General features: G+C 34.2%; 1 protein-coding gene across 1 annotated transcript; it reads left to right on the top strand.

Annotated features, from left to right (window-relative positions):
* Positions 1 to 25368, top strand: LOC144453245 (exocyst complex component 5-like). Its single transcript, XM_078144516.1, has 19 exons — positions 1 to 124; positions 1020 to 1262; positions 1897 to 2094; positions 2435 to 2499; positions 3167 to 3195; positions 3434 to 3543; positions 3819 to 3863; positions 4008 to 4061; positions 4831 to 4920; positions 5398 to 5474; positions 6237 to 6443; positions 6910 to 7063; positions 7942 to 8050; positions 9714 to 9837; positions 10399 to 10485; positions 12093 to 12204; positions 14334 to 14490; positions 17035 to 17093; positions 25237 to 25368. Exons 1-19 carry the CDS (start codon positions 104 to 106, stop codon positions 25366 to 25368), a joined length of 2073 nt encoding a protein of 690 aa, XP_078000642.1. The 5' UTR covers positions 1 to 103.
* The last annotated feature ends 275 nt before the right edge of the window (positions 25369 to 25643 follow it).

The raw sequence follows: 25643 nt of genomic DNA, 5'->3' as shown, positions 1-25643 counted from the left end.
ATGAAATGAAAGGTCTGATTAGGAGCTGAACATATTATCGATGAGTTGAGATAATAATTTTCGTTTTTTCCGTCATTTGAACAGCGTAGTCGGGATATGCATCATGTCTGCGAAGGACTTTGAGGTAATTTGTAATTTTTCAGCACGAAAATGTACCGTCCACACTACATTCATTTGTAAACGATAATGATTCACATCACATTTCAGGATTTTCTTCATCCTCACGTCCCCTCGCACGTATGACCAGGAACTGAGTCGACAGCACGGGTTATCCAGGAATTTGTAATGGAACCAATCGATTTACACTATTCATGAAACTTTCTACTGGAATCGATACATTGAATGTTATTCCCCATTTGTCCGACCATAGGCCCTAACCGAAATGTTCTCACTAAATACGTCCATGCATGGACTGACTAAAGAAACATACACACCTACATAATCTTTAAAGCTTCCGTGCATTCCAAGGATAAGCTGGTCAGATATAATAGCAAAACTTTCATCAAAATATGTTAACACTAATATTATGAATGGCAGAGTTGCATCAAGTGACTGCGAAATTGTATAACCACAGCCCAAAACAGACTGTTCACCTGCCTTCCTTCAAAAGTTATCAATATTATTGTTATTGTTATAGTATCGTTATATGTACCAGAGATTACTTGCTTGCACCAGTGCACATAGTCCTACTTGCATACGGAGTAAGTCATCCCTTCCTTCTCTGTCCCGCAAAGAGACAGCCATGAAAACTGGGCTTACCAGAAATATGCTGGTAACTAAAGAATTAAACGCAACCTGTGGTCAATCTCAATATTAGCAATAAATTGACTATTTAGTAATTTTACGTCACCATGGCTACAAAAGTCCCAATATTGAGTGACCTTTGTTTTAGCAAATTTTGGTCTCCTTTCTAAATTTGCTAAAAAAAATGCACTCAATATTGAAAAATATTGAAAATTTTTGTTATCATCATTTCTTTCGCCCATCAGTTCATTATTGGCATACACTATTTATTACAGGAACCCTTTGGTGCTGAGGACTATGTTGAGAGACTGGCATGGAACGTACAAGGTGGAACCACAGAAAGGGGACCAGAAACATTTGATCCTAAGAAACTATTGGTTTCATTTGAAAACACGATAGAAGAATTAAAACTGTTGGGAGAGAAAATAGGCAAGCGAATAGAAAAACTTGAACAAACAGTACAAACAGAATACAATAGACATGCTGAGACACTTGCTGATTTGCAGAAAAACCAACAGGTAGGTCAAAGGGTAATTGTTGTCATGGGACATCTTGAGAGGAATAATTTAGTGTGAGAAAATGTGATATTGCAATGGGTTATAGTCTGCAAGATATGACATGAAGTACCACCATATCAGGCAAGACTCAGACTGCTAGCTGATAGGACAGAGTGACATGTCATTGGTTACAGTGTGATGAGTATAGATGTGATGTTGATTAGTATGGAAGGTATGAATGAGTGTCATTCCTGTGGCAAAGTTGTCTTTACCTCAAGACTAGTATTTATAGATTTACATGTGGATGTCATTGGTCTGAATCCCTCTATAGTCAAGAAACTTTCTGTGACCAGCCAAAGCTCAAGATGACTTCTACATACTTCTTACTTCAATATATGCATTTTAAGTACTCAGGTGTGTCTTACTCATAAGAGAGGATGAGGGAACACCCCTTGAGCAACTGATGAGAAAAAGTGTGGCTATGGAGCAGAGCTCTGGGTGATATACATTATCAGGTCTTAGTGTCCACTGTATACCTTGTTGACTGACTAGTAAGGACAGCCTTGACAGTTCCACACACACACACATTACCTGCACTGTGCGTGAGCTACCTTTTTTTAATCTTGTCAAACATTCATATTTGTTTGGTCCGTAGGGAGCATTTACTTTATTCCAGAAGTTAGATGACCGTATCAATAATGTAGCTACAAAGGTGGTACATTTAGGTGACCAGTTAGAAGGGGTAAACATTCCTCGTCAAAGAGCCGTAGAAGCTCAGAAGTTGATGCAGTATTTTTCAGAATTCTTATCTGAAAATGAACCCCATTCAGATATCTTTACAGATCCATTTCAGGTGAGTTATAGTTTGAGTATATAAGCCTTTGAGTGAGTGAATGACAAACCAAGTTGAAACCCACTGCTAGATCAGACTGTAGCAAGAAGTAGTACCTGAGATAGAGGATTAGATACAAGATAGATAGAGGGCAGTATTATCTCTATCATCAAGTGCTAGAGTTGAGTTATTGGCCAACCTAAGGCAGATCACATGCATATTATGTACAATTCAAATTAATTATTTTCTTTGCTTTTATTTCTCTAACATGTTGTATGACATACACTTATTGTTTGGCACTTGTTTGTTTTGTATGACTTGAATCAAATTGTAATTTCTAGAGCGGTTTGTTTGGTTTCAGCTCCAAGAAGCAGCAGATATCATTCAAAAATTACAGTTGATAGCACAAGAGCTCCCTCAAGAGAGGTAAGTTATATTATGTAGTACCAGAGATAGTCTGTGATAGTTACTATGTAGTACCACAGACAGTCTGTGATAGTTACTATGTAGTACCACAGACAGTCTGTGATAGTTACTATGTAGTACCACAGACAGTCTGTGATAGTTACTATGTAGTACCACAGACAGTCTGTGATAGTTACTATGTAGTACCAGAGGCAGTCTGTGATAGTTACTATGTAGTACCACAGACAGTCTGTGATAGTTACTATGTAGTACCAGAGACAGTCTGTGATAGTTACTATGTAGTACCACAGACAGTCTGTGATAGTTACTATGTAGTACCAGAGACAGTCTGTGATAGTTACTATGTAGTACCAGAGACAGTCTGTGATAGTTACTATGTAGTACCACAGACAGTCTGTGATAGTTACTATGTAGTACCACAGACAGTCTGTGATAGTTACTATGTAGTACCACAGACAGTCTGTGATAGTTACTAAGTTACCAAAAAAAAGGATCAGACTATTTGTAATTGATTCATCAAACTTGATTTTTGATTGGATTTTTTAGACACTTTTGAAAACAGTTGAGAAGTTTAATCATCTATCTTTAGATATGAAGTACTGTCAGCTGTCAGCTTGTGCAATATTTCTGATGATATCTTGATGTTTTGTCTTTGACTTCATTATAGGTTTGGAGAGGCCAAATTTAGGATAGATGGTAAGTATCTACTTTTTTACTTTCAGAAAATGTTGATGCACCATCTTTGCAAAAGAAGTAAAAATATGATTGATTATTTAATCATGATAATTTGGAAGACTTTAGGACGTGCCTTAAATCATATGGGAAATGAATTTACAAGTCTGACCATTCAATCTGTTGGATTTTTTCCCGAACAAAAAAACACAAAAATGGGAGTTTTTTTGTTAACCTATGAATATGCCATTTCTGTTGACAGTGAAATGCATGAAGATAGAAAATGAGTTGATATCTGAGTTTAAGATAGCGCACCAGTCAGGTGAAACTCTTAGGATGAAGGAATTAGCTACAACCTTACTACATTTCAAGGTAAATATCAATTATTTTTGTAGAATTATTATTTGGTTTTTGATTGAAGTCACAAGGATTCTACTTTGGTCGTAATAAATATTGTCAATATAAAAGTGAAATACAAATAGTTTGTTTCATAAAAAAGTCAGTCATAAGCACAAAATTTGGCAAACCAGGCTTCAATCATTAGTCTTATCAGGGTATCAGGTGTAAGTCTTTGTGATACATTAATGGTTCCACTTTGCCTTCATTGCATTAGATAATCAAAAGATTTATTGTTTCATTGTTTACAGGGTTATACAGATTGTGTTATTGCCTTCATTGAAGAGAGTCAAAAGGTGAGTTTCTGTTCTTACTCAGGATATGATTGCTGTTATTTAATGACTTGTTTCCATCCATACAAGGAATAGAACAGTTTAGATATATTGTACATTTATCACATGTGTAAATTCATAAACTGAAATATTTATTTTGTTTTGCAGGAAATCCAGTTTTCAAGAGACCTTTTTGGTGACCTTTCACTGCTTGCCCAAAAAGTAAGTTACTTTCAGAGGCTTATATTCGATCTTTACCTATATTAATTACGTTTATCATGAAGTGTGGAATGCATCCCAAATGGCTAAAGATATGGCACTGTGTGTATTTTAATAGTATTGGGACGTGGGATGGGGACAGTTGGTATTGGTATGTGGGATGGGAATAGTTAGTATTGGTATGTGGGACAATGGTAGTGAATGAGTAGGAACGAAATGATTCCATTGTTAGAAGCTACGGTGAGAATATATGTACCAAGAAGGTAGATTGCTTCAGAGATTACTAAATATGTACAAGCAATCTTCATTTGAACTACAAGTGATAATTACCAATTACACCCATACACTTTTTTGGGCTATGGGTGTAACTTCATAATGTAATATTGAATCATTGACTATTTAAGAAGAATTCAAAAACTTTCAATACACAACACTTTTGAGTTCAGTATTAAAGCAGAATGGATGATGCTGAAATACTTTGTAAGTAGTATGGACTCTCCTGTCAAGCTTGTATTGCATTTCTTGTATTATAGATAGAATGATTGGTGATAACATATCAGTGTGTCTCATTTTATATGTCAGTATTCAAGTTGTTGAATTTGAGTGTAGTGATACAGCATGGACAGCATGTGATAGGGTGCTGGTGTTGGGTATTGCCTGTAATACATGGTAGATGTCATGATCAGATTTTATACTACCATAAAGGGTTTGGAAGATGTGTGTAACCTCTTTTATGGTTCAACTTATTTTAATACTGGTGTTCATTTTACAGGTTAACAAACTCATACAAGAAGTCTTCATCAGTGCACCTGAAACAGTTATGGGAAAGTTTGTAGTTAGTGTTTACCAGGGAAAACTACGGGTAAGTTTGATATTATGTACGAATGTACTGCCAAAATACCTGTCTCTGTATATTATGGAAAACAATGACAGGGTGATTGAGAGCTAACAACCAGAACAGAAGCTCAGTCACTGGTTCTTTTGAGTTCACCTGTTTGTGCATCATAATCTTTGTACTTCAGTGACAGGGTGATAGTGATGATGATGTGAATATTATGACAAGATGACCTAATATGATAATGAATATAAACTAATTGTATCTATGCTTTACACTGGATGTATTTTTTCCTTTCAAGGTGATATATGTAGAGAAATCTACAATAAACTTTGTGAAGTTGTGATATTGTGTCATAAAAAAAAATCGTAAAAAATTTGCGTGCAATGTTGCTACTTATCTGCAGCTTGTCATAACTTACATGATAACTTTTGTATATTCTACATACTTTATATATATTCAGCATAATTTTAATGATGTCTTATAATTTGTGCAACCTTTCAGGACCATATAAGGCATAAATTGGCAGATGGATCTGATCTTGAGCTTTACCTGAAAAATCTGTATGAACTCTATGGAAAGTGAGTCATTTCATTTCAATATTTCAACGTATAACTTTTACTAGAGTAATTTTTATGTTGTTTTCTGTAATTATAAATGATGACTTTTTGATTTTTTTTGTGGGGGGAGGATGGGACGAGGAGTACTGATCTGTTCATTCTGTGGCTAGATACATTTTTGATTGTTGCGAACATGCATGCATGTAGAAGAGTGCATGAATGCATATATTTGTATAATAAGTACATTTGCATCACTGACTACATGCTTGCATATTTATTTTGGTATGTTTCTTCTATGTTATCATTTGATCATGTCGAAAGTTATGTATTTGCATGCTTTGCTATGAGGAATTTTATGCCAAAGGTTTGATCAACTGATTTTGTAAAAGCCGAATGGATCCAATATTCTCCAATGGCATGCAGCATTATTTCTCAGCATGAAATAGTTTTGGTTGCTATATACCTCTGTACTGTAATCATTCAAGTAAGAATCCTATCGCCATCTCTTTAAATACTTTGAATCATTTTGCATGGTAGCAGGCAAGGCGATGGGGTTCTTACAAGAATGAATGCAATACTACTCTATGAACTAAAATGATTTCTTGATACTTACCATAATTCTACTCAGGCTGGAGAAACTTGGAGAAGTTTGGACTAGGATGTTTACAATACAGTATGTATTTCTTGTACTAGAATGTATCCATCTCATTCAATCATAAAGATTTAATGTATTTGTACACACATGCATGTAGCTAAAACTGTAAGTGGAATTTTCTCTTTCAGCACATCTAAATTATCCGCCGACTTGTCGGAGTATAAGTTGGGTTCGGATGCCAGTTTCTTAACCCGACTCACCAAGGACTGTTTTAAAGACCACTTAGATGGCTATATTGATCTTGAACTCAAGTACCTAAAGGATAAGATGGCGTCCATGCTGGAAGTATATTATGGATCTTTGAATCACCAAAAAAAGCAAATCCAAACTGGCGGGTGAGTGAGTGCAGTGGAGTTCTGTATATTCTTTATTTACAAAGTGAAGTCATATAAGTCCAGTATTTTTTACTCAAGTTGACTTTGAATTGCAAAATGAATGAACTTGTTTGCCTAGACTGGAAAATGCTCCCACATTTGTTTTGGTGAGTAGATAAAATTAAAATGTACCCGAGTTCACAAAGATTTTTAACCTGAGCTCCCACACCAAAACTGTGGTACAAAGTATAGCAAGGTATGCCAATTTTACGATGATTTCCACCCTCTGTTACCTCTCAGAGTTCCCCAACTTTTGTGTAAACACTGTTCCATAATACATCTTAACAACAAAAAATTTGTATGAAGTAAATTTTACTCAGATATTGTGACGGAACTTTCAATTGATGATAGTACAAATGAATGTGATTTCAGTACTATTTACAGTGCATGATTTGTTAACAGTCAGCTTCTTTGCCATTGTCAACAGATTACATGATCTTCAAGCTCGCATTAGAAACAAGACCAACATAACCATAGGTCCTACAACAATAGTAGACTACGGTGGAGAAATTTTCCTAGCTCAGACAGTAGCTATGAGTTTATTGAATGAATCTAAACAAGCATTGACAAGATGTCAGCTGGTAAGTGTACACTACTGATATGTAATTACACTGTGTGAGAAGAAATGTTCATTGACGCTGAGTTCATAGTTATGAATAACAGGAGTCTCTACGAGTCAAAAAGTGTTTGAATTTCCAACATATGTTTGAAAACAAGTCGATAGTTTTTACTTCATTTTAGCAGCCGGTAGGGATTGGTGTGACTATTGAGGACTAAAGTGACTATAACGTAAAAGCTTCGATTGCCATGAAATTTGTGAATATCCAATGTGATCATATCACAACCTTCTGTTTCCTCATATTTTAAAGTACAAACAAAAGATTTGCAATATTTGTCTCTAGGTGGCACCCTAACATTCAAGTTTAAAAATTGGAACTTCTACATTGGCAATGAGCCAACAGTTCAATTTCATCTGCACCTTGGTCACTGCATCTCTACTACATCTGATTTATTTGTTTTCTCCAAGAGCAGAAATAGGGTTATTCTTTTAAAAAATTTGGTTTATATACTTGTTGCTGAAAGACAAAAATTGCATAGTAGGGTAAAACAGATGTGCAAGGAAGTTTATGGATTCAGTAATTGATATGAAATTTACACAGTGACATAATGCATTGCTTTGTTGGTATTTGATACTATCAGTAAATTCACTTTTCGACTATTTTAGGTGATGATTTGTCTTTTGTGACACATAGTATCTACTTAATGATTCAGTTTGTCAGTGTACACATATTTTATCGTATCTATCTTATCTTGGAAAAGTATAATGGACATCAGTTTGATTATTGCACAACATGTCAGAATCAGAAACAATCTATTCATCCCACTTAGGGAAATTCAAAGTAATAGTTGAAAAGTTATTGTGATTAATAACAGTGATTTTTTTTATCTGTTTCTGTAGTTATCAACTCAAACTGCTGTTCCAAATAATGCTGCCAGTATCTTTGATGTCCTGGTGGAAAACTTATGTTATGAGCATATAGACTATGCTTTGGACATTGGACTACAAGGTGAGATTGGGATAATGAGAGTAGTGTAGCTTATTACAGAATTGGCCAAGTTACGATGTTGTAGTAACCGTGAACATTTTCAATTATGCATTTTGATAGTTTTATAGGAAGGTGAAAATATTACGCATTTTCATTTACATGTATGTATAGTCACAATCTGATTAAAATCTGATGTAGTGTACACATCGCAATTTCTTTCTGGCTGTTACATTTACTGTCTTTTGTTCTTTTGTGAGAGCTCGTTTAATATATCTGACACAATACCATAGGTTTTCCTGAACCCAATCTCGTACTTATGAGTAGCCAACCAGAATCCGTCTTACTATATAACACACAACATTCGAAAATGAAAGAAAGAGAATGACCAAACAATAATGACAACATCCTTGTCTGCACACTGTGCTCATGGACTTTTCGAACAGAGTGCTCTGAAGTTCTGTACATATATGTTTGGCGTATTACACATTTTCACCGGTTGAGTGAATTCACTCGGCTTTCTTGTGTGGCTCAGGAAAACCTATGGTATTGTGTCCGATATATGTAATGAACTCTCACAAAAGAACAAATGACAGTAAATGTAACAGCCAAAAAGAAATCATGATATGTACACTACATCCGATTTTAATCAGATTGGTATAGTCATGAACTTTGTGAAATGAATATGATGATTTTGTAAAGTCAGTTGCACCCATATAGGTAGTATGATTTAGTTACAAAGAATATATTCAGTCAATGGAAAGTAACATTTGAAAAGACTTGTTTATAAAATACATACATGACATATTTGTAAATTATACACTTACTTAGTGTCTTTCCATTCTTGAGGCAAACACATTTGTACAGAAAGTATCAACAAAACGTCAATGTGACTGTAAACAGACTAGCATCACTTCCACTTTGCTATTCGATACAACTTACACAACAGATCATTATTACTTAAATTTGACAGCAATAGCAAAGTCTAGTGACACAATTGCACGTTTCAAGGATTTGATAAATGGATTGGCCTGGCAATCACAATTTATCTAGTCTGCCTACAGCTATGATAATGTACAGAAACCAGTATATAATAATATCTATGTCTATTTTACATCAAGCAGTACCCTGATCACCATAATTATATGATTTCACAATAGAGTGAATACATTTCAGTGAAATATTGGAAGTGCTATCCTTGAGGCATTTTAAGTATATCGTTCCAATTAGCATAGTTAATTTGAGTTGGTTAAAATCACTATCCATAGCTTGCCAATTATTGGGAAAAAAATTCAATCTGTTGGAAGTACAGTAGTACGAATAAAATTGAGTTCCTACAATTATAGATAGAATGGCTATTGATAAAGATACATGGAATGAAATTAACCAGTGTCTTCATCTACTTGATTGTGACATGATAACTACATTTGGTGAGCTTCAAGTTGCCTACTTCTCCATCATGATTAACAGACATAATCTTTGTTAAACCAATTGAAAACTATCAATGAGTAAAAATTGCCTTGCCATTCTGTATGTTTTCTTTGCATGAGTTCAGATTGATCAATTTGAATATTTAGTGACATCTATGGTTTCCAAAATGAAAAGTGCACCTTCTTCTTGGAAAATACTGATTTCAGAAAGATGTATGTGGTTCTTAAACTGTTACTGATGTTTTTATCTCTAATAGGTATTCCACCACAAGATTGCAAGAGTCCACCTAAGGTGTATTTCTTTGATGTTGTTGGCGAGGCCAATGCTATATTTCATTTATTGGAGAGACAGTTTAGTGATACCTTAGTACCTTTAATAAGGTAAGCTGTTATTTCTGTAGTCTATGGTTTGATGGATTATTATGTGATAGAATGGCTGTATCAATTGTTCAGTGCTGAATACAGAAATTTGGTATTATCACCAAAGTGGATGAAATTTTAGTTTCATAGTTTTAAACAGATACAGTTTTGCCAAAAAACAACAACAACAGCTCACACTTTCTGCAAGACAAGATACCTGATGACACTTGGTGTCACATTGTTCTGCAATGTTATATATTGGGCAGAGTAGTTGGAGAGAGATGAGAATATTATGTAAATTCCCACGCTACTGGATTGATATCACATTACTAATCTACATAAAAGTAACTGAAATAATTATGGATACCTGAATAATAGTGACAGGAAGTCAGTGGAAACACAACAATCTCTGCCAGGAATGAAACAGAGCTTTTTATGCATCCACGCACTGTCCAGTCCTGTGGAAGTTCCTTCGCTATCGGTAATGCCAAATTAACTATGACAACTGACGTCATTCTAATGCATGTATTTGAAACATCACTGCATGTGTTTTTATTTTTCTGTATTTCTCTCTTTCTATAGTACTTCTCCCAAACATGGAGAGTGTGTTCAGAAGAAGAGAGAAATAATGGAACAAATGGAGGCCAAGATAGATACCGGCTTAGATAGGTAAGCATATGGACGTCAATTACATTTAGATCATCATTTAGTTTACCAACAGATAAACTCATTGTCAACTATAGACAGCCAGAGGCCGTCACTTAATTATCCATACAGTAATATGATTCACCCAATTGAATACAATACTGTATGTACATTTACGCATGTCTCTGTACCTTGAAGGTATGTGTTTTAGTGATTGAATTAACATAATGTAATTACTCAATGTTGTCATAAAAAAATACACTTATTGCAGTAGAATACAAAATCAGTTCTGTTCTTTCAAGAGACTTTGGTTCAAGTGTTCTTATTGATATCATGAGAAGTAAACATTCTAAACTTATCTGAGGTCATGTTTTCAAATTGATACACTTCAATGCATGTTGTCAAACTGTTTAAGCGCTATCTTGTAAAACTCTATTTACACGTACTTAGGGGACAGCTGATTTATACACAGAACTACTAGTATCTTGTAAAACTATTCAATGAGGGAATGGCACTCAGTTTGCAATTATACATCATTTCATTTTGAAATTCATCTATTTGTTTTTTGGGGAATCTCGATTTATTTATATAGAAATTAAAGTTAACACCCATAAACAAATCATGTCGTACCTTGTTGTAGACTTTGTTCAACAGTTTGATGTTTCGTCAATTTCTGTTGTAAGTTTTCATGACTGTGTATGAACAGTTCAGTAATTACTTCTGATAAACTGCAGTGATGATGCTATCTTTAATTAATTCTAGTCACTGTATTGATTATATGTTGATTTTATCTTACTTTCTGTCTATGTAAGACCTAAAAAAAAAATCGAGATTACATGAGTTCCAATCTGTACTCTCCCTTAACAACAAGACCACCATAAGTTTAACTAATTTATAACACAAGTAATAAACTCTGGTAGATTTTGCCCTACTTTAATACCACTCTTAACAAAAACCCTGCAGGCAATTGCACATAAAAGAGAGTTCTGAGAATCATAAATTGTTTATAGTTCAAAAAGAAAGTAAAAAGTGGAAAAAAAAATGCAGGTGTGTGTACATGTTGGTGATGCATTCAGTTCATAATCATACTTTTGACAGGCTGGGAGATATATATGTGTTGTTGCCATCTTACCATCAATGATATTGTGATTTTTTTACCCAGCCGTAGAGGGCGTAATTTTATTTTATTTCATAAATTTTGGGTCAGTCAGGTAATGGGATACAGCAGTAAGTAGGGCCGTCCTAATATTGTGGTGCATACTACATTTAGCCAATAAACTATTTAGCTACTTAATGTTTCTCAGTCAGATTTCATAAATTTAGGGTCGGTCAGGTCATGGGAAACGTAGAAATAAAAGAGCCTTCATAATATACTGGTGCATGCTACTGTTAACCAATAAACCACTCAGCTACCCACTTTATGCGACCTATGAGAAATTGGTCATCCCTTACGAGTGCTTTCTGTATTGTGATATTAAAACCTAGATTGAATTCTAGAAAGCTTGACTGCACTTAAAGTAGTGGCAATAAATCACTCGAGGATCTTGGGGGGAAAGTAACATACACGATTCATAGCATAAGTTCACACTTCAGTTCTCATAATTTGTTTTTTTGGTTTGATTTGTTTTCAGGGGCTTGAATGCAGTGATGGGCTTTGTGAAATTCATTCTCAACACAGAACAAAAGAAGACTGACTTCAGACCAGAATCAGAGACGCTAGGTTTAATGAGTCTCTATACTCCCGTAAGTATGAAATGAAATTCTCTCTCATTTTGATGATAGGGTTTGTCCACCGTAAGTTAAAGACCCAGTTCGGATTAGGATTGCAATTTAGGTTCAAAAAACAATTATCTTGGCAGAGTTACAGAAATAGTTGGTTCAAAGTTGCACAAAAGAATGATCCTATGTAAGCCGTATGGCTCCACTGACAAGATAGCATTGATGCACGAGCCTGGGATTGAAACCTGAGTCTTTAAATTACTTACTAGTCTGTTTGATTTTTATGATTGAACATTATACCTTTGTTCAATACCTTACATTTCTGATCAATTTAAATATTGTATTCACATGAAGTATTGGTCTCTCAAATTATTGGGATTTATGCAAAAATACTGTTAAAATTCAGATAGAAAGAATTACAAAATAAAAAGGCATCAGGTGATAGAAAAAAACGTGTGTTTTAAAGCCATGCAATGATGAAGTATTGAAGATTAAAATTTTTGAAAGATTTTAACATAAATTATCCATTCTGATATATACATTAAAATTGTAACCTCTATGAAGTCTCTTTATTTTCATAGTATCCATGAAAATATTATATATAAATAAGGAAATTTCAAGGCAATGATGTAGTTATTTCAGAAGCTGTGATTAGATATAAATTTTCTACAGAATTTTCCCATCCTGTGCGGGGAAAACTTGTTACAGTTATCACCCCAGGCAAGGATGTATGATTACATAATGTCCCTTAATATACTACTTCAAGTCCCTGTGGAGCATACAGAGTCCATATTATCACTAACGTAATGATTCAAAGGGCCTTTGATAGAGGACATTAGCTGAGAATTAGACCAAAGATAACAGTTTTCATTTCCGTTTTATTGAATTGAAATGAGTAAATATGTAAATGTCAGGCACTGGGTTACAAATTGGAAACGTGACTCTGTCACATAATCCCAATATTAAATTGTACTGTGTAGTAAAGAATTGAACAGGTTGTTTGTTTGTGTGCATTTTGGGAAGAAAATGGCAAGGAGTAATTCCTTGGCAAAATATGAAACTCGCAGGAATAAACAAAAACTAGAGTATGTAACATTGTAATCTTAGCTCATATTTCACAGAGGGGTATAACACTACAGTTTTGCTGCCATTATACAATTTTGTCCCTATATGGCCGTGTTTACCAGAATCTCTATAAACACTGTTTTATCTCTTCAAAAAGCTCACTTTCGTTAAAATACTTTCTAAAAAATTTCATTATCATATTCAATACAGAACGGTTAGTCATTATTTCTTGTGAAATATGCTATCACTTTTGTCTGACTTTCGGTATGTATTTAAACATTTTCGTGACCTTTTAATGATGCCAAATTTTCACCTGCAGCATATCAGTGGAAGTCATAAAATATTCAGTTGTCATGCCTGCTAATTAACCCCAATGGGCCCCGTGTGCCTGTGCGTCCATGCATGACCACCCCTATCTTAAACATACGAGGGCCAATTTCAATGAAACCTTCAACAAATGTCAGCAAACTATAGCCAGCATATGCCTGTCACTTCGTTTTGTGACCTTTGCAGTAATGGCAGAATGGGGGCCATTTTTGTCATAAAAACTTCACAATTTGCTCATTAGGACTAGAAGTTTAACAAATAGACTTTATTCAAATGTTGACACTCATGTTATCAATGGCAAGCTTTTTAATGATACCTTAACCTTGACCTTCGTATTCACTGTCAAATAGGTATAGTGTCGTAAAATGTCACATTTTGCCTGCTAACTCTTGAAGTAGGTAGTGCTTACACCCATGTAATATAATGAGTTTTCTAATGAGACCTTAACCTTTGGCTTTACCTCTATGTTCAAGGTCAAATAACCAAAAAACCATCACAGTGCATATGCACAACACTCATATGCATAGGCTAATTCAGTCAAACCTGGCACAAATGTCAGATACAGTAGTGTACATATGCACATCCTTTTGCTTCGTGGCCTTTGTGATAATGACCAAATGGTGATCACATTTGTCATAAGAAAATTCATAATATGAATATGTAAGTTGAAGTGTTAGGGGGCTATGTCTTTGACAAAGACTTATTTTGTGGTCCAGAGAGTCATGATCTATGATTATTTTCATACTTTTTTTCTTTTTCAGGCATGTTACAAAGTGGTACAATTTGTTTCAAACCAAGCTTTGAATATCAAAAAGCCTCTTGATGGGAAGAACGTTGGCACAGTACTGACAGAGTTTGGGATAAGATTTCATCGTACAATTTATGAACATTTACAGTTATTCACATACAATGATGTGGGTAAGTAAACAACTCCATGTCTGACTAGAAGTCATCTATGTTGAATCTCCTGTTATAAATTCTCCCATGTACTGAGATATTAGCACAGATCTTGTACAGTCAGATTAAAATCTGATGTAGGAATACAGAAGCTGTGATCACTCTTAGAACAACAAAATAAAAAAAATAAAAATATATATACAAAGGAAATAGATGTAGATAAAAAGCCGCATTCCCAACATCGGTTTTTAACGAGATTGGATTTTATATTGATTCTTCAGTGTCTAATGCACAAAGCAATTTCTGATTATAGTTTTTGAAAGTTTTATTTCTCATTTAAATGTACAAAGAAGATATAATGATAAAGCTACACATCATGATGCAAGTAATGATTACAGTTTTGTAAGCTTTGTGTTTCCATCAGGAATGCGCAAAGATGATTTACCAAGATAAACGTAGATTTAGTAGTGATTCTTCAGTGGATATGCATGAATCAACTTCTGATTTACACAGTGTTTACATTGTAGGTATATAGTTGTGTATTTGTTTTGTGTGTTTATCTAACTGTGCTTGACAATTCTCGCTACCTGCAATACAATTCTACACATCACTGTGGAGTCAAATGGAACGAAGTCGCGCGACAACGCGTTCTAATGTCGACAACTACACTTCTGGTCGGCTATGCTATACACAGGAATGTTTCTTTCCCATTTTCAGTTGTAGACATCTCTTGTAAATTTGCTCTGGAAAGATACCGTACATATTTAAATTTCCCACCTCCATAATTATATGAGCTTAAAACTTGCGTTTATCTTATTTGTTACAAATTAAACTGTTTGGAAGAAACATTCACGTGTATTGACATAGGCGACCAGAAGTGTAAGTGTCAACAAATGCAAGCGCGGTCGTGAGACTGCGTTCCATTTGACTCCTTAGCGATGCATAGAATTGTATTGCAGATAGTGAGAATAGAGTAAGAACAAGGCATAACGATACAAAGAGATGACATGAAGCCATTACTATATAAAGGCTCCTACTGGTCAATCAGGAAACATACATAACTATATTTTATTGTAGTAATCACTTACAAATTAGGGAACAGATACATTTTTTTCCCAATCTTTTAGATGTGGTTCATGGCTACTGAGATATTGGAACAGATTTGTGGAATTCTTGAGTGGCTACGCAAGATGCAACTTATGATTTTCTTTACTTTGTGTTTAAGTTTTATGTTTCTGTCATGCATGAATGTGCAAGTAAAATGTAATGATAAATCTATGCATTAAGCAAATAATGATGACACTTATGTAGGTTTTACGTTTCTTTTGAACAAGTGTACCCGGAAGATTTAATGAGATAAAGGATAGATTTTAGAGTGATCGTTCGTTGCTAACACAGGAAACAACTTCTGATTTCCAATAGTGATTATTTATAGGTATATAGTTGTATAAGGAATGCATCTATGTCATATCCGTGTTTGACAATAGAGTGAAATCAAGGCATAATGATAAAGATATAAAGGGAATGATATGAAGCCATTACTTTGCTCCTATTGATCGGAAAACATACTATACTATAATTTATAATACCAGATGTAATCATTTATGAAATAGGCCACAGTCACATCTTTTCCATTGTTTCCTAACACTATTAGAGTGAATCTTTTAAAAGTTATAATGCCTACTGAGATAAAGGATAGATTTTAGAGTGATTCTCCAGTGTCTACGCACAGATTTCAGTTGTGTAAGTTTTATGTCTGTGACGTATTAATGTCAACCAATGAGATAAAGGATAGATTTTAGAGTGATTCACCAGTGTCTACACACAGATTTCAGTTGTGTTAGTCTTGCGTCTTTGTCGTATGAATGCAAAAAGGAGATATAATGAGATAAAGGATAGATTTTAGAGTGATTCACCAGTGTCTACGCATAGAGCACAGTTTGATTTCAGTTGTGTAAGTCTTACGTCGCTATCGTATGAATGCAAAAAGGAGATATAATGAGATAAAGGATAGATTTTAGAGTGATTCTCCAGTGTCTACGCACAGATTTCAGTTGTGTATGTTTTATGTCTCTGATGTATTAATGTCAACCAATGAGATAAAGGATAGATTTTAGAGTGATTCACCAGTGTCTACGCATAGAGCACAGTATGATTTCAGTTGTGTAAGTCTTACGTCGCTGTCGTATGAATGCAAAAAGGAGATATAATGAGATAAAGGATAGATTTTAGAGTGATTCATCAGTGTCTATGCAAGAAGCATCATCTGGGTTTTTTGTTTGATTATTTATAGACATAGTTGTTAAAGTTTTGTGATGATTGACAGTTGAGTCAGATAAATCATAGATTTTAGAGTGTCTACTCAAATCCAAGAAGTAAATTCTGATTTCTTTAGTGATTATTTGTAGCTACAATTGTGTAATTTTTGTGTGTCCTTCGTATTGATGATTGACAATAGAGTGAAAAAGGAAGATATAATCATGAAAGAGAAAGCATAGATTTTAGTGTGATTCACCAGTGCCTATGCTGCAAGTAACTTCTGGTTTCTTTCATGTTTATCTATAGGTGGTATGTTAGCCATCTGTGATGTCAATGAGTACAGAAAATCTGTAAAGATATTGAAGGTAAGTAGATTGTCTTGTATGACTTGACAATATCAAAGGCAGACTTCAAGTCCAGATATCACCTCAAAATCTTACTGATCAAACATCATTTTGACATGGAATAATTTCATAGACAGTTGATCGTTTGGAAATTTTTTAAATACTTATTATTTTGTTTTTACATTTTGATAATTACCGTCAGGTTGTCATGTATAGGACTGTTCATCTATTCGCTATGATTTGAACCCCCCCCCCCCCCCCCCCATTCACACTCAAACTGTTCACCAACAAATTTCACCACTCCAGCCTTACTAGCATGTGTAAGCTGAGACATTTCCTGGTTTCATGTGTTCCAGTCAATCACACCACCATATCTACCAGATCAAAACTAAAGGGTATTTCAACAACTGCTAATTACTGACCTTGAACAAAGATTCTTGTATCATACAGAACATTTTCAAATGCCTGTAATTTTTATCTGATGTATATATTCTGAAAATGAAGAATTTTGTATAATTTCATGCATTCTAGTCAATCACACACCACCACTTGTACCAGAGTAAAGCTAAAGAGAATATTTCAGCATCTGCTATTTACTGACCTTTCAAAAAGACTTCTTTAACATAACACATCAAATTATGTTCAAATAGATTGCATCTATTATATATTTTCTGAAAGTGGAAAATTTTGTTGAATATCAGACAATAGAAGACTAATTATCAAACCAGTTATATGTTAGTGACAGCAAGCCGTAAGCATCTACTTAAGCATATTGAGCTCACTGTCAATAAACGTCTACAAACTATCTCACGATCAATTTCCTATTATGAAATCTTTCTACTAAATTTAAAATCTGAAATCAACATTGATATGCGTTTATCTGAACTGACATCCATGAGTGTTGACCCAATCAATATTACTATAACATACAACAATAATAATGATCTTTTATTTATACTGGATACTTCTTTAAGCATATAAACACTTGTCTCCCAAGAAGTCCAGTGAGGGCCATCCGTCATGGGTTCAGTGTTAATGCAGGAGGAAACCGGAGTACCCGGGGAAAACCTGCACTGTTTGGTAGAGTCAAACTGAACGACACTCTTCTTACTTATAGTGTGGTAAATTTAATCAAAACTCTGAATGGGTTTGAACCCTGACTGCAGTGGTAAGAGGCAAGTGGTTTAACCACTTGCCCATCGACAACCCTGTAAAGTAAAGAATATACTTCCATATTGATAAACATATACTTGTCAATTTGTGCTATAACTATCAGATGAAATAATAGGAATGTTCATGTGTGTCATATACAAGGTGTACTGTACCATTGCAAATGATTTTAGTCACTGTTTTGGAAGATTTCAAATTGTTAAGTAGTGTGACACTGACATATGCATCATAGGACATGAATCTTCTCCAATGCTATGACAATTGTCATTAATTTGAGAAAATAGATTCATTCTTTAGAGTTTTCTTTTAATACTTAATTCTCAATCATCCTCACTCTAAATTATTGAAAGGTAAACTTTCTTAAGAGCATCTCAAAGGATTTAAATTTGATCATGGTTTGATAGGTTATATTAACAAGCACAGTTTCCTGATATGATAGTAGACTGTTCAGTTGTTAATAAGAAGTCAACAACATGCTACTCCCTCCCCCACCCTACCCCACCCCACCCCACCCCACCCCACTTCCAAGTTGTTTTATGATTTGTTTAAGTGTTTATATTTATTTGATTCTGTGCTATGTTTTACTTGGCTGCCCACTCAACTCTACTTACATAATAGTTATGTTTTACCATACAATTTAAGTATATTTCTGAATTGTAGTGATAGCCATTGCTGTGATCAGAAATCCCAGATAATTTGTTCATTTCCCACGAGAGAAGTGGGTCGTGTTAAACTTCTGATAGCAGAGACTCCACAAATGTCAAATCCCTATGTACGCATTCATCTTTAGACTTTGATATCGTGCACTGACACAGTGTATGCAAACCTACTAAAGGGATTGATTTTAATATTTCCTATTACATGTTCTGTGCATATCTATGAGACTTGTACAATTCTTGAAGAGATTCAATGGACAGTACAGATAAAACTGGTCAATTCTGATTTTTGGTGCGTAGTTTTTCATTGCAATTCACTAATGGTGGACAGTCTTGAATAATTTAAACATTGATCTAAAAATATTTTAAATGTGCCCTTTATGATAATCAATGTATAAATCAAAGTATGAAGCATGCATATCTGAGTAAATATTGCCTAATTACCAAAGTTAGTAATTATGCAAATGATTTATCAAATCATAAGAAACATTAATAAGCACTTTGTTATAATGTATATAACCAAATTTTACTTTGTTTGAAGCATGTGTTCTTTAGATTATTGAAAATCATAAGTTATGGAAATTGCTCCTGAAAGTGAAAAGCTACAGAAAGAGTCAAATACATATGGTTTGATTTCATGAATGTATACACGAAATTATGTAAAATCATAAGCATGTATTCCTAAGCTTTGCATAATTACCAAAAGTCATTATTTATGTAAATATGTTATTAATATTCATGGAATATTTACCAAAACCTAAAGTTCTAGCCATTACGGTAAAAATATGTGAACCAAGTTTCATTTGGATTGAGCCAGCACACACACACACACACACACACACACACACACACACACACACACACACACACACACACACACACACACACACACACACACACACACACACACACAGACAGATAGACATCACCATATCATAACCTTCCATTACAGAAAGTAAAAAGGATCAACCTAACATAGATTTAATAACTGAATTTGTAAGATCATCATTCACATTTACTGCATGAAAATATAATTCAACTCAGTAGTAAATGACTCCACCTTGAATTGTTTTTAACTGCTGTATGATAACAGATTTTAATATTTCCTCTATTAACCCTCATAATAGTCAACTAAACCACCATCTGCTCAAATAAATATCTTAAAAGTTTTTTTTTTATCCAGGACTCAGTCATTTTTTAACACTATGAGCAACTTTCAAAATTTTCAGAATCCTTTTATCAGTGTTTTCATTTTCTCTGTCCTGTTTTGTTTATATTGTTGCCATCCATCTTTGTCAGTTAGATTTATCCATTCCATGAACCTGTCATTGGGGCAATCTGTTAGTTCCTGAATGAATGAATAAATATATTGTCTCTGTTCAGATTCAATTCCCATAAAACATGAATTCAACACGGAACATTTCTCAGAAAAAAGATTAAAGGATTTTGAAAAGTTAATGCTTTTTGTGTGATTATAAATTATTCCATTACTGATTTTAAATTTTAAAAAGCATGCAATAAGTTACCTGAATAGTATACTGAAGAAGAAAATGACTGAACGTAATAAAAGTCAAATTTTTGAGAGAGAAAAATAACAAATTGATGGTGTGATGAGCAGTAGTAAATAACAAAGATAGTGATTTATAAATGATGTATTGCTCATAATGTGTTCTATGTTAACAGAATGATAGATAATGAAACTATATTTCGTCTTTTAGTAGGTTCATATTTGATATATTGATTAATGAATTAGAATATACTAAGTAAATGGATTCAATAATAACTGATTTGGTACATTAATAATACCAGTGTGAAGCCTTTGAAAATGGAGCACTGTAGTGGTGTACAGTCTTAGCTTGAAAAAGGAGAATGCATCAGTATTTTTTAATCGACCGTAAGGGATGGTCTCAGAATGTGTCATAGGCTGAAGGAAGTGAAATGCCTTCATTTCAGGGGAGGACTTTTTAATCATATCAATTGCTCGGATATATCAACATGATTGCTTCACATTCATTATACACACAGGACAAAATGAACTTTGAAGTTTTAACAGAAAATGGCCATGTTGGGGAGGGGGAGGGGGGGGGGAAAGGGGTTTTGACATAAACATGTGACCTCATCATATGCAAAATTCTGAGACGGTATCTAAGCATAGTTACTGTATGTACCTGAGACGTTGCTGAAAAGGGGAGGGATTTTGACCTAACGAAGGAATTTCATTACCTGAACTTATTCGAAATTCTGAGGCAATCCGTAAGTACAGTTCCTGTATGTTCCTGAGACATTGCTGAATGCCAAGGTTAAGATATAAATTTAAGACTGGTGGCATTAATCATTTGAATGGATGTTGTTAAACAGTATGAGCTTCCTGGCTGTGTGTTCTAAGGAATTGGATTTTAATGGCTTTCTCATTAAATCAACACCCTGGGTAGTTGTACAAATGAGCTTTCCTAAATAATTAGGCCATATATGACACTTCCTAAATGGCCCTAAACCAGAGACATGTCAGTATATTATTTTGTACTTATAATATAAAAATCAATCCTCAAGCACAAGCTTAGCCTGTAGACCAACTTGGAGAAAGAAAATTACCATATTTTAACCTTATCCCTGCCATTTCCAAACCACTTGGGGCATGCCCCAAAAAGTATCCATTTTTTACAGCGTACCAATATACACAGTTTGAATTATTTTCCGGTAACACCATCTTATCAAACTTAAAGGAAGGAAACATCAATATAATAATGGCTAAAGAGAGACTTTGTTAGCTGATAAAAAGTGTAGCCTGGTAATTTGTCACAGAGTAGCAATGCCTGCAGTAGAATCAATCACATCCCTATCATTCCCGGGAGAGATGACTCCTACGTACCCAATGTATTTAGCGTAACAGAGTGTTTTACACTTTTCCTTTGATAAATTTTGTAATCTGTGTTTATTTCTCCCCTAGGTCGGTATTATCTAGGCAGTGCAAATAGGTTCTTATGGTTGTGTCATGTTCTTTGTCTCCAAGCTAAGCTCAGTGGGAGTACGTTTTCAATCATCAGAATGGATATAGCAGATAGTAGCGTTTCTTTCTCTTCATATCCCCGATTACAATATTACACTAGAAGTTCCGATTACTGTTGTCTTGTTTAATCTATAATGTTTTGTAAATCTTTCTCCAATCCACAATAATGGAATTGATAATATTCAGTGACTATACGAGTAGGACACAGACAATCCTTTCAGGCTTGGACGATGTGACTGTAGTTACCATTTGATGTAAGATGGTGCCTTCTAGCATCTATAGTTTACACTGAAAGATGAACAGTAAAACATAACAGTTCATCCTCATTAAATGTTTGGGTATAGGATATTAGTGGTGTGTATTCCAGGCAGGATATTACTTCTTAGGACTTCTAAGAATGTATTAATGTCAAGAAAACTCTTCCGTTGACTAAAACCAGAGGGTTGATGTGCAGTGCAGGTCATTGTGATCTCGCCAATGATTCCCACATTTCTAGATAGTGTTGGGGTACAACACCTGATTGCTGGTGTTATGTTCAAGCTTTGAAAGATGGACCTCAATTACGTGTTCTTTGTCATGTCTCTGTACACCTTTCCTTACGTAACCTTACGTATCTTTCTGACCACAGGCCTCTATGGTCAGCTCTGTCTCATCTTCATTCTTGGTTGATTCTCTAATGTACACATATGGTAATTTTTAGAACAACTAAGCTAAGGTACAGTAGTGATATAGTGGGCATGGATTCATGTGTGATGGTGATCAAGTAACTTGGAAAGGAACAGAAAGAGGGGAGGGGATGGGGAGCTAGAGAATAACTTGGTTAGTCAGTTTGTTAGTTGACATGGGTTTGAGAATCCATGTGTGTACAAAATGGTTTAAAGTTAAAAACTGCTTTGCCAATTTGCGTATTAACTTCATCAGGTTGTTACTTTTGGTGTTTAGTTGGTTGATTCTACTTGCATGTGAATTATACTAACAAACTAAAGTATTATAGGAGTGTTGTTATTAAACTTTCTCAGTGATCCAACGGTATTTTAATCTAATAGTAAAAAGTGTTTCTTTTAAGAAACCGTTCCTTCAATTAGTTACTCTAATAAATGAAATACAGGTTACAAACTCTGAAAAAAACAAGGGCTTTAAGTTGAACAAAGATTGTGATGGCAACTGATCACACGGACAACCAAATATGTACAATCTTTTAATAACTATACTAATGATTATGATATGAACTGATCACACTGACAACCAAAATGTGTATGATTCTTTAATAACTGTACTAATAATTATGATATGATGGTGAATGGTTATTAGCTTTCCTTGATAGCCTTCAGGATACTTTTTTGTTTCTCTCAGCTTATAAACATATTCCTGTAGTCACCATTCTTTGTTTCTGTTATGAGCATTTGATTATCTGGTTAAGGTTTATTGGACGCCATTGTCTTGACAACAGTGTGATTTTATAATCAAGTAAACTGTCTCCAGGCAAAAGTGACAATGGCGTCACCCCACAATTAACAATATATGTTTCATGAAACATGCATTTATGTCGGATGACGCACTTTTGTTTTCCTTTTTAAACATGATATGTATATATGCTGTTTTTACACAGGCTAGTGGTAATAATAAGACAAATATATACCGAAATATTTTTTTTTGAATAATTTAAAAGAGTCAATGATATGGCACATTTATATTCAAATTCACAAATTGATACAATGTATATAGTGTGATCATTACGACAACAGAAAATAAAAGGATGAAAATTGTGCAGTATGCAATAAGAAAATTGAAATGTTCATTATTTATCTTATCCACTTTGAATACATTAAGTATGCAAAAGAAAACATGAACGTTTGTGAAAAAGCAGGGTGAAGTAATTATTTGATGGTTGTTATGGCAACACATGAATATGTTGTAATGTATGGTGTTTTAAACAAATTAATTTCAGATTACCATAATGGTTGTAGACCTGTCCAGAATGTATGTAACCATAATAGACATTCAGAAATGATGTTCATATCTACATACAGTTCAAATTTTTTAGAGAAATTTTCTATACAGTAGTGTAAAATTAGAATAGTAATAATAACATCATGACTTCATTGAAGCTCCACTAGGCAATACTGATTGGTATCTTTCTTTCTTCTTTTTTTTTGTCAGTCTGTAAATTTGTCAATGTATAAACAACTATTTTTTTGTCAATGTTAACCATTCATAAATTTATTTCAAACTTGGTACAAAAGTTAGACACTGCAATGGATCATAACCTTGTGCCTTCCTTTCTCTGCTATATCTGCTATATCAAAGTTGGCTTAAACACAGTAATCTTGTGTAGACAAAGGCAATTAAGCCTGTTTCATAGGAACCCAGGCTGTATTGCCAAGTATTCAGACTAATTATGAATGACCGAGGAGCACTAATTATGAATGACCTAGGAATGACGAATCATAATGAGAATGACCTCATTAATCAGGGTTATCACAAATACTCATGTTGGATTTTAGATGTATACACTTAATCTTTGTATGGCAAGTTCTGAAACACATTTGACAAACAAGAAAGTTGAGAATACCTAATTGAAAGAATGGTTTGTTATAATTTTAGTTTGTGTTTTGTTATTGTTGTTTTGTTACTGAGTAATATCTCATTTTATGAATGATCTTAATGTATGGCTCACAAAAGATGAAACTTGATGTACGATATCAATAATTACAGTTCCTTTTGGGATATATCATTTAGGTTAAGGAAATGTCTTGAATACATCAAAGTGTGATTGAAATCTTTATTTCAAACATAACACTGGAAAACAACAGCAGTACTGCTTATAATGGACTTGTAAAAAGCTTTTTGAGTAACTGTAATATAGTGAGCTGTTCCGTAACTCGTTACTAATTCATGTAGAATGAAATGTACAGTACTGACTCCTGTATGCATGCACAAAATGGAATCTTGAATGGATGTGCAGTGACATTTTAGATATAGTGCAGAGGGGAACCTAGAAACCTAAGATGTGTAAAAGTCCAACTTTAAGAGTTCTTTTCGATATAAATTTTTAGCTCTTACAGAGGATTGTCACGGTTATACAACTGTGAATCTTCTAAAAGACCAGCACATGCATAAGAGGTAGTTCATGAATAAGGATTGTTCTCCCACGAAATGGTAATACTGATAATTGTTCTGTACCTAATAAGTGGTGTTATCAGTAACATTTAGTTAACAGTATTGAGTGGAGTACTGCACAGAATCAGTATAATGGTACAATCGCACTTTCAAGTGATATACCGCTGTACTCGCCATCTAAATTGTAATCCTGTTCTTTGCTATTCCACAGAGTCCATTAGTCAATTCACTGTTTGAAGTCCTACATGCACTTTGTAATCTACTGGTTGTACAGCCGGAAAACCTGAAACAAGTTTGTACTGGGGAACAATTGGTAAGTTATTTGTATCTATTTGTATCTTAAACACTAGTCCTTTTGAATGTCTGGACACGATGCTTGGAGTTGCGACTATTCTGTGCATGTATTTTTAAAACATACAAACACACTACTATTAGCAGATTGTACTGGAAATAAGTGTGCAGACATACATATCTGTGAAAAGTACCTTTTAAGAATGTCAATATATGAACATTTATAAACTCAAATTCATGACATCTTTAAATATTTAATTTCAACTCTATTTCTACAATAGTCACATCTGTAATAGAAGCTTTCATTATATTTCACATAGAAGACAA

Source organism: Glandiceps talaboti (assembly GCF_964340395.1).
Source record: "Glandiceps talaboti chromosome 2 unlocalized genomic scaffold, keGlaTala1.1 keGlaTala1_2_unloc_1, whole genome shotgun sequence".
In the NCBI taxonomy this organism is placed as follows: Eukaryota; Metazoa; Hemichordata; class Enteropneusta; family Spengelidae; genus Glandiceps; species Glandiceps talaboti.
Note: the sequence above shows the minus strand (reverse complement) of the source record. Positions and strands in the feature narration are given on the sequence as shown.

What these genes read in the sequence shown, in the direction of transcription:
- LOC144453245 (XM_078144516.1), top strand. Translation starts at nt 104, where the DNA reads ATGTCTGCGAAGGACTTTGAG. An exon ending in CAACCTTACTACATTTCAAG is followed by an intron (nt 3,544 to 3,818) that starts GTAAATATCAAT and finishes CATTGTTTACAG; the next exon opens with GGTTATACAGATTGTGTTAT. An exon ending in TTTGGACATTGGACTACAAG is followed by an intron (nt 8,051 to 9,713) that starts GTGAGATTGGGA and finishes TATCTCTAATAG; the next exon opens with GTATTCCACCACAAGATTGC.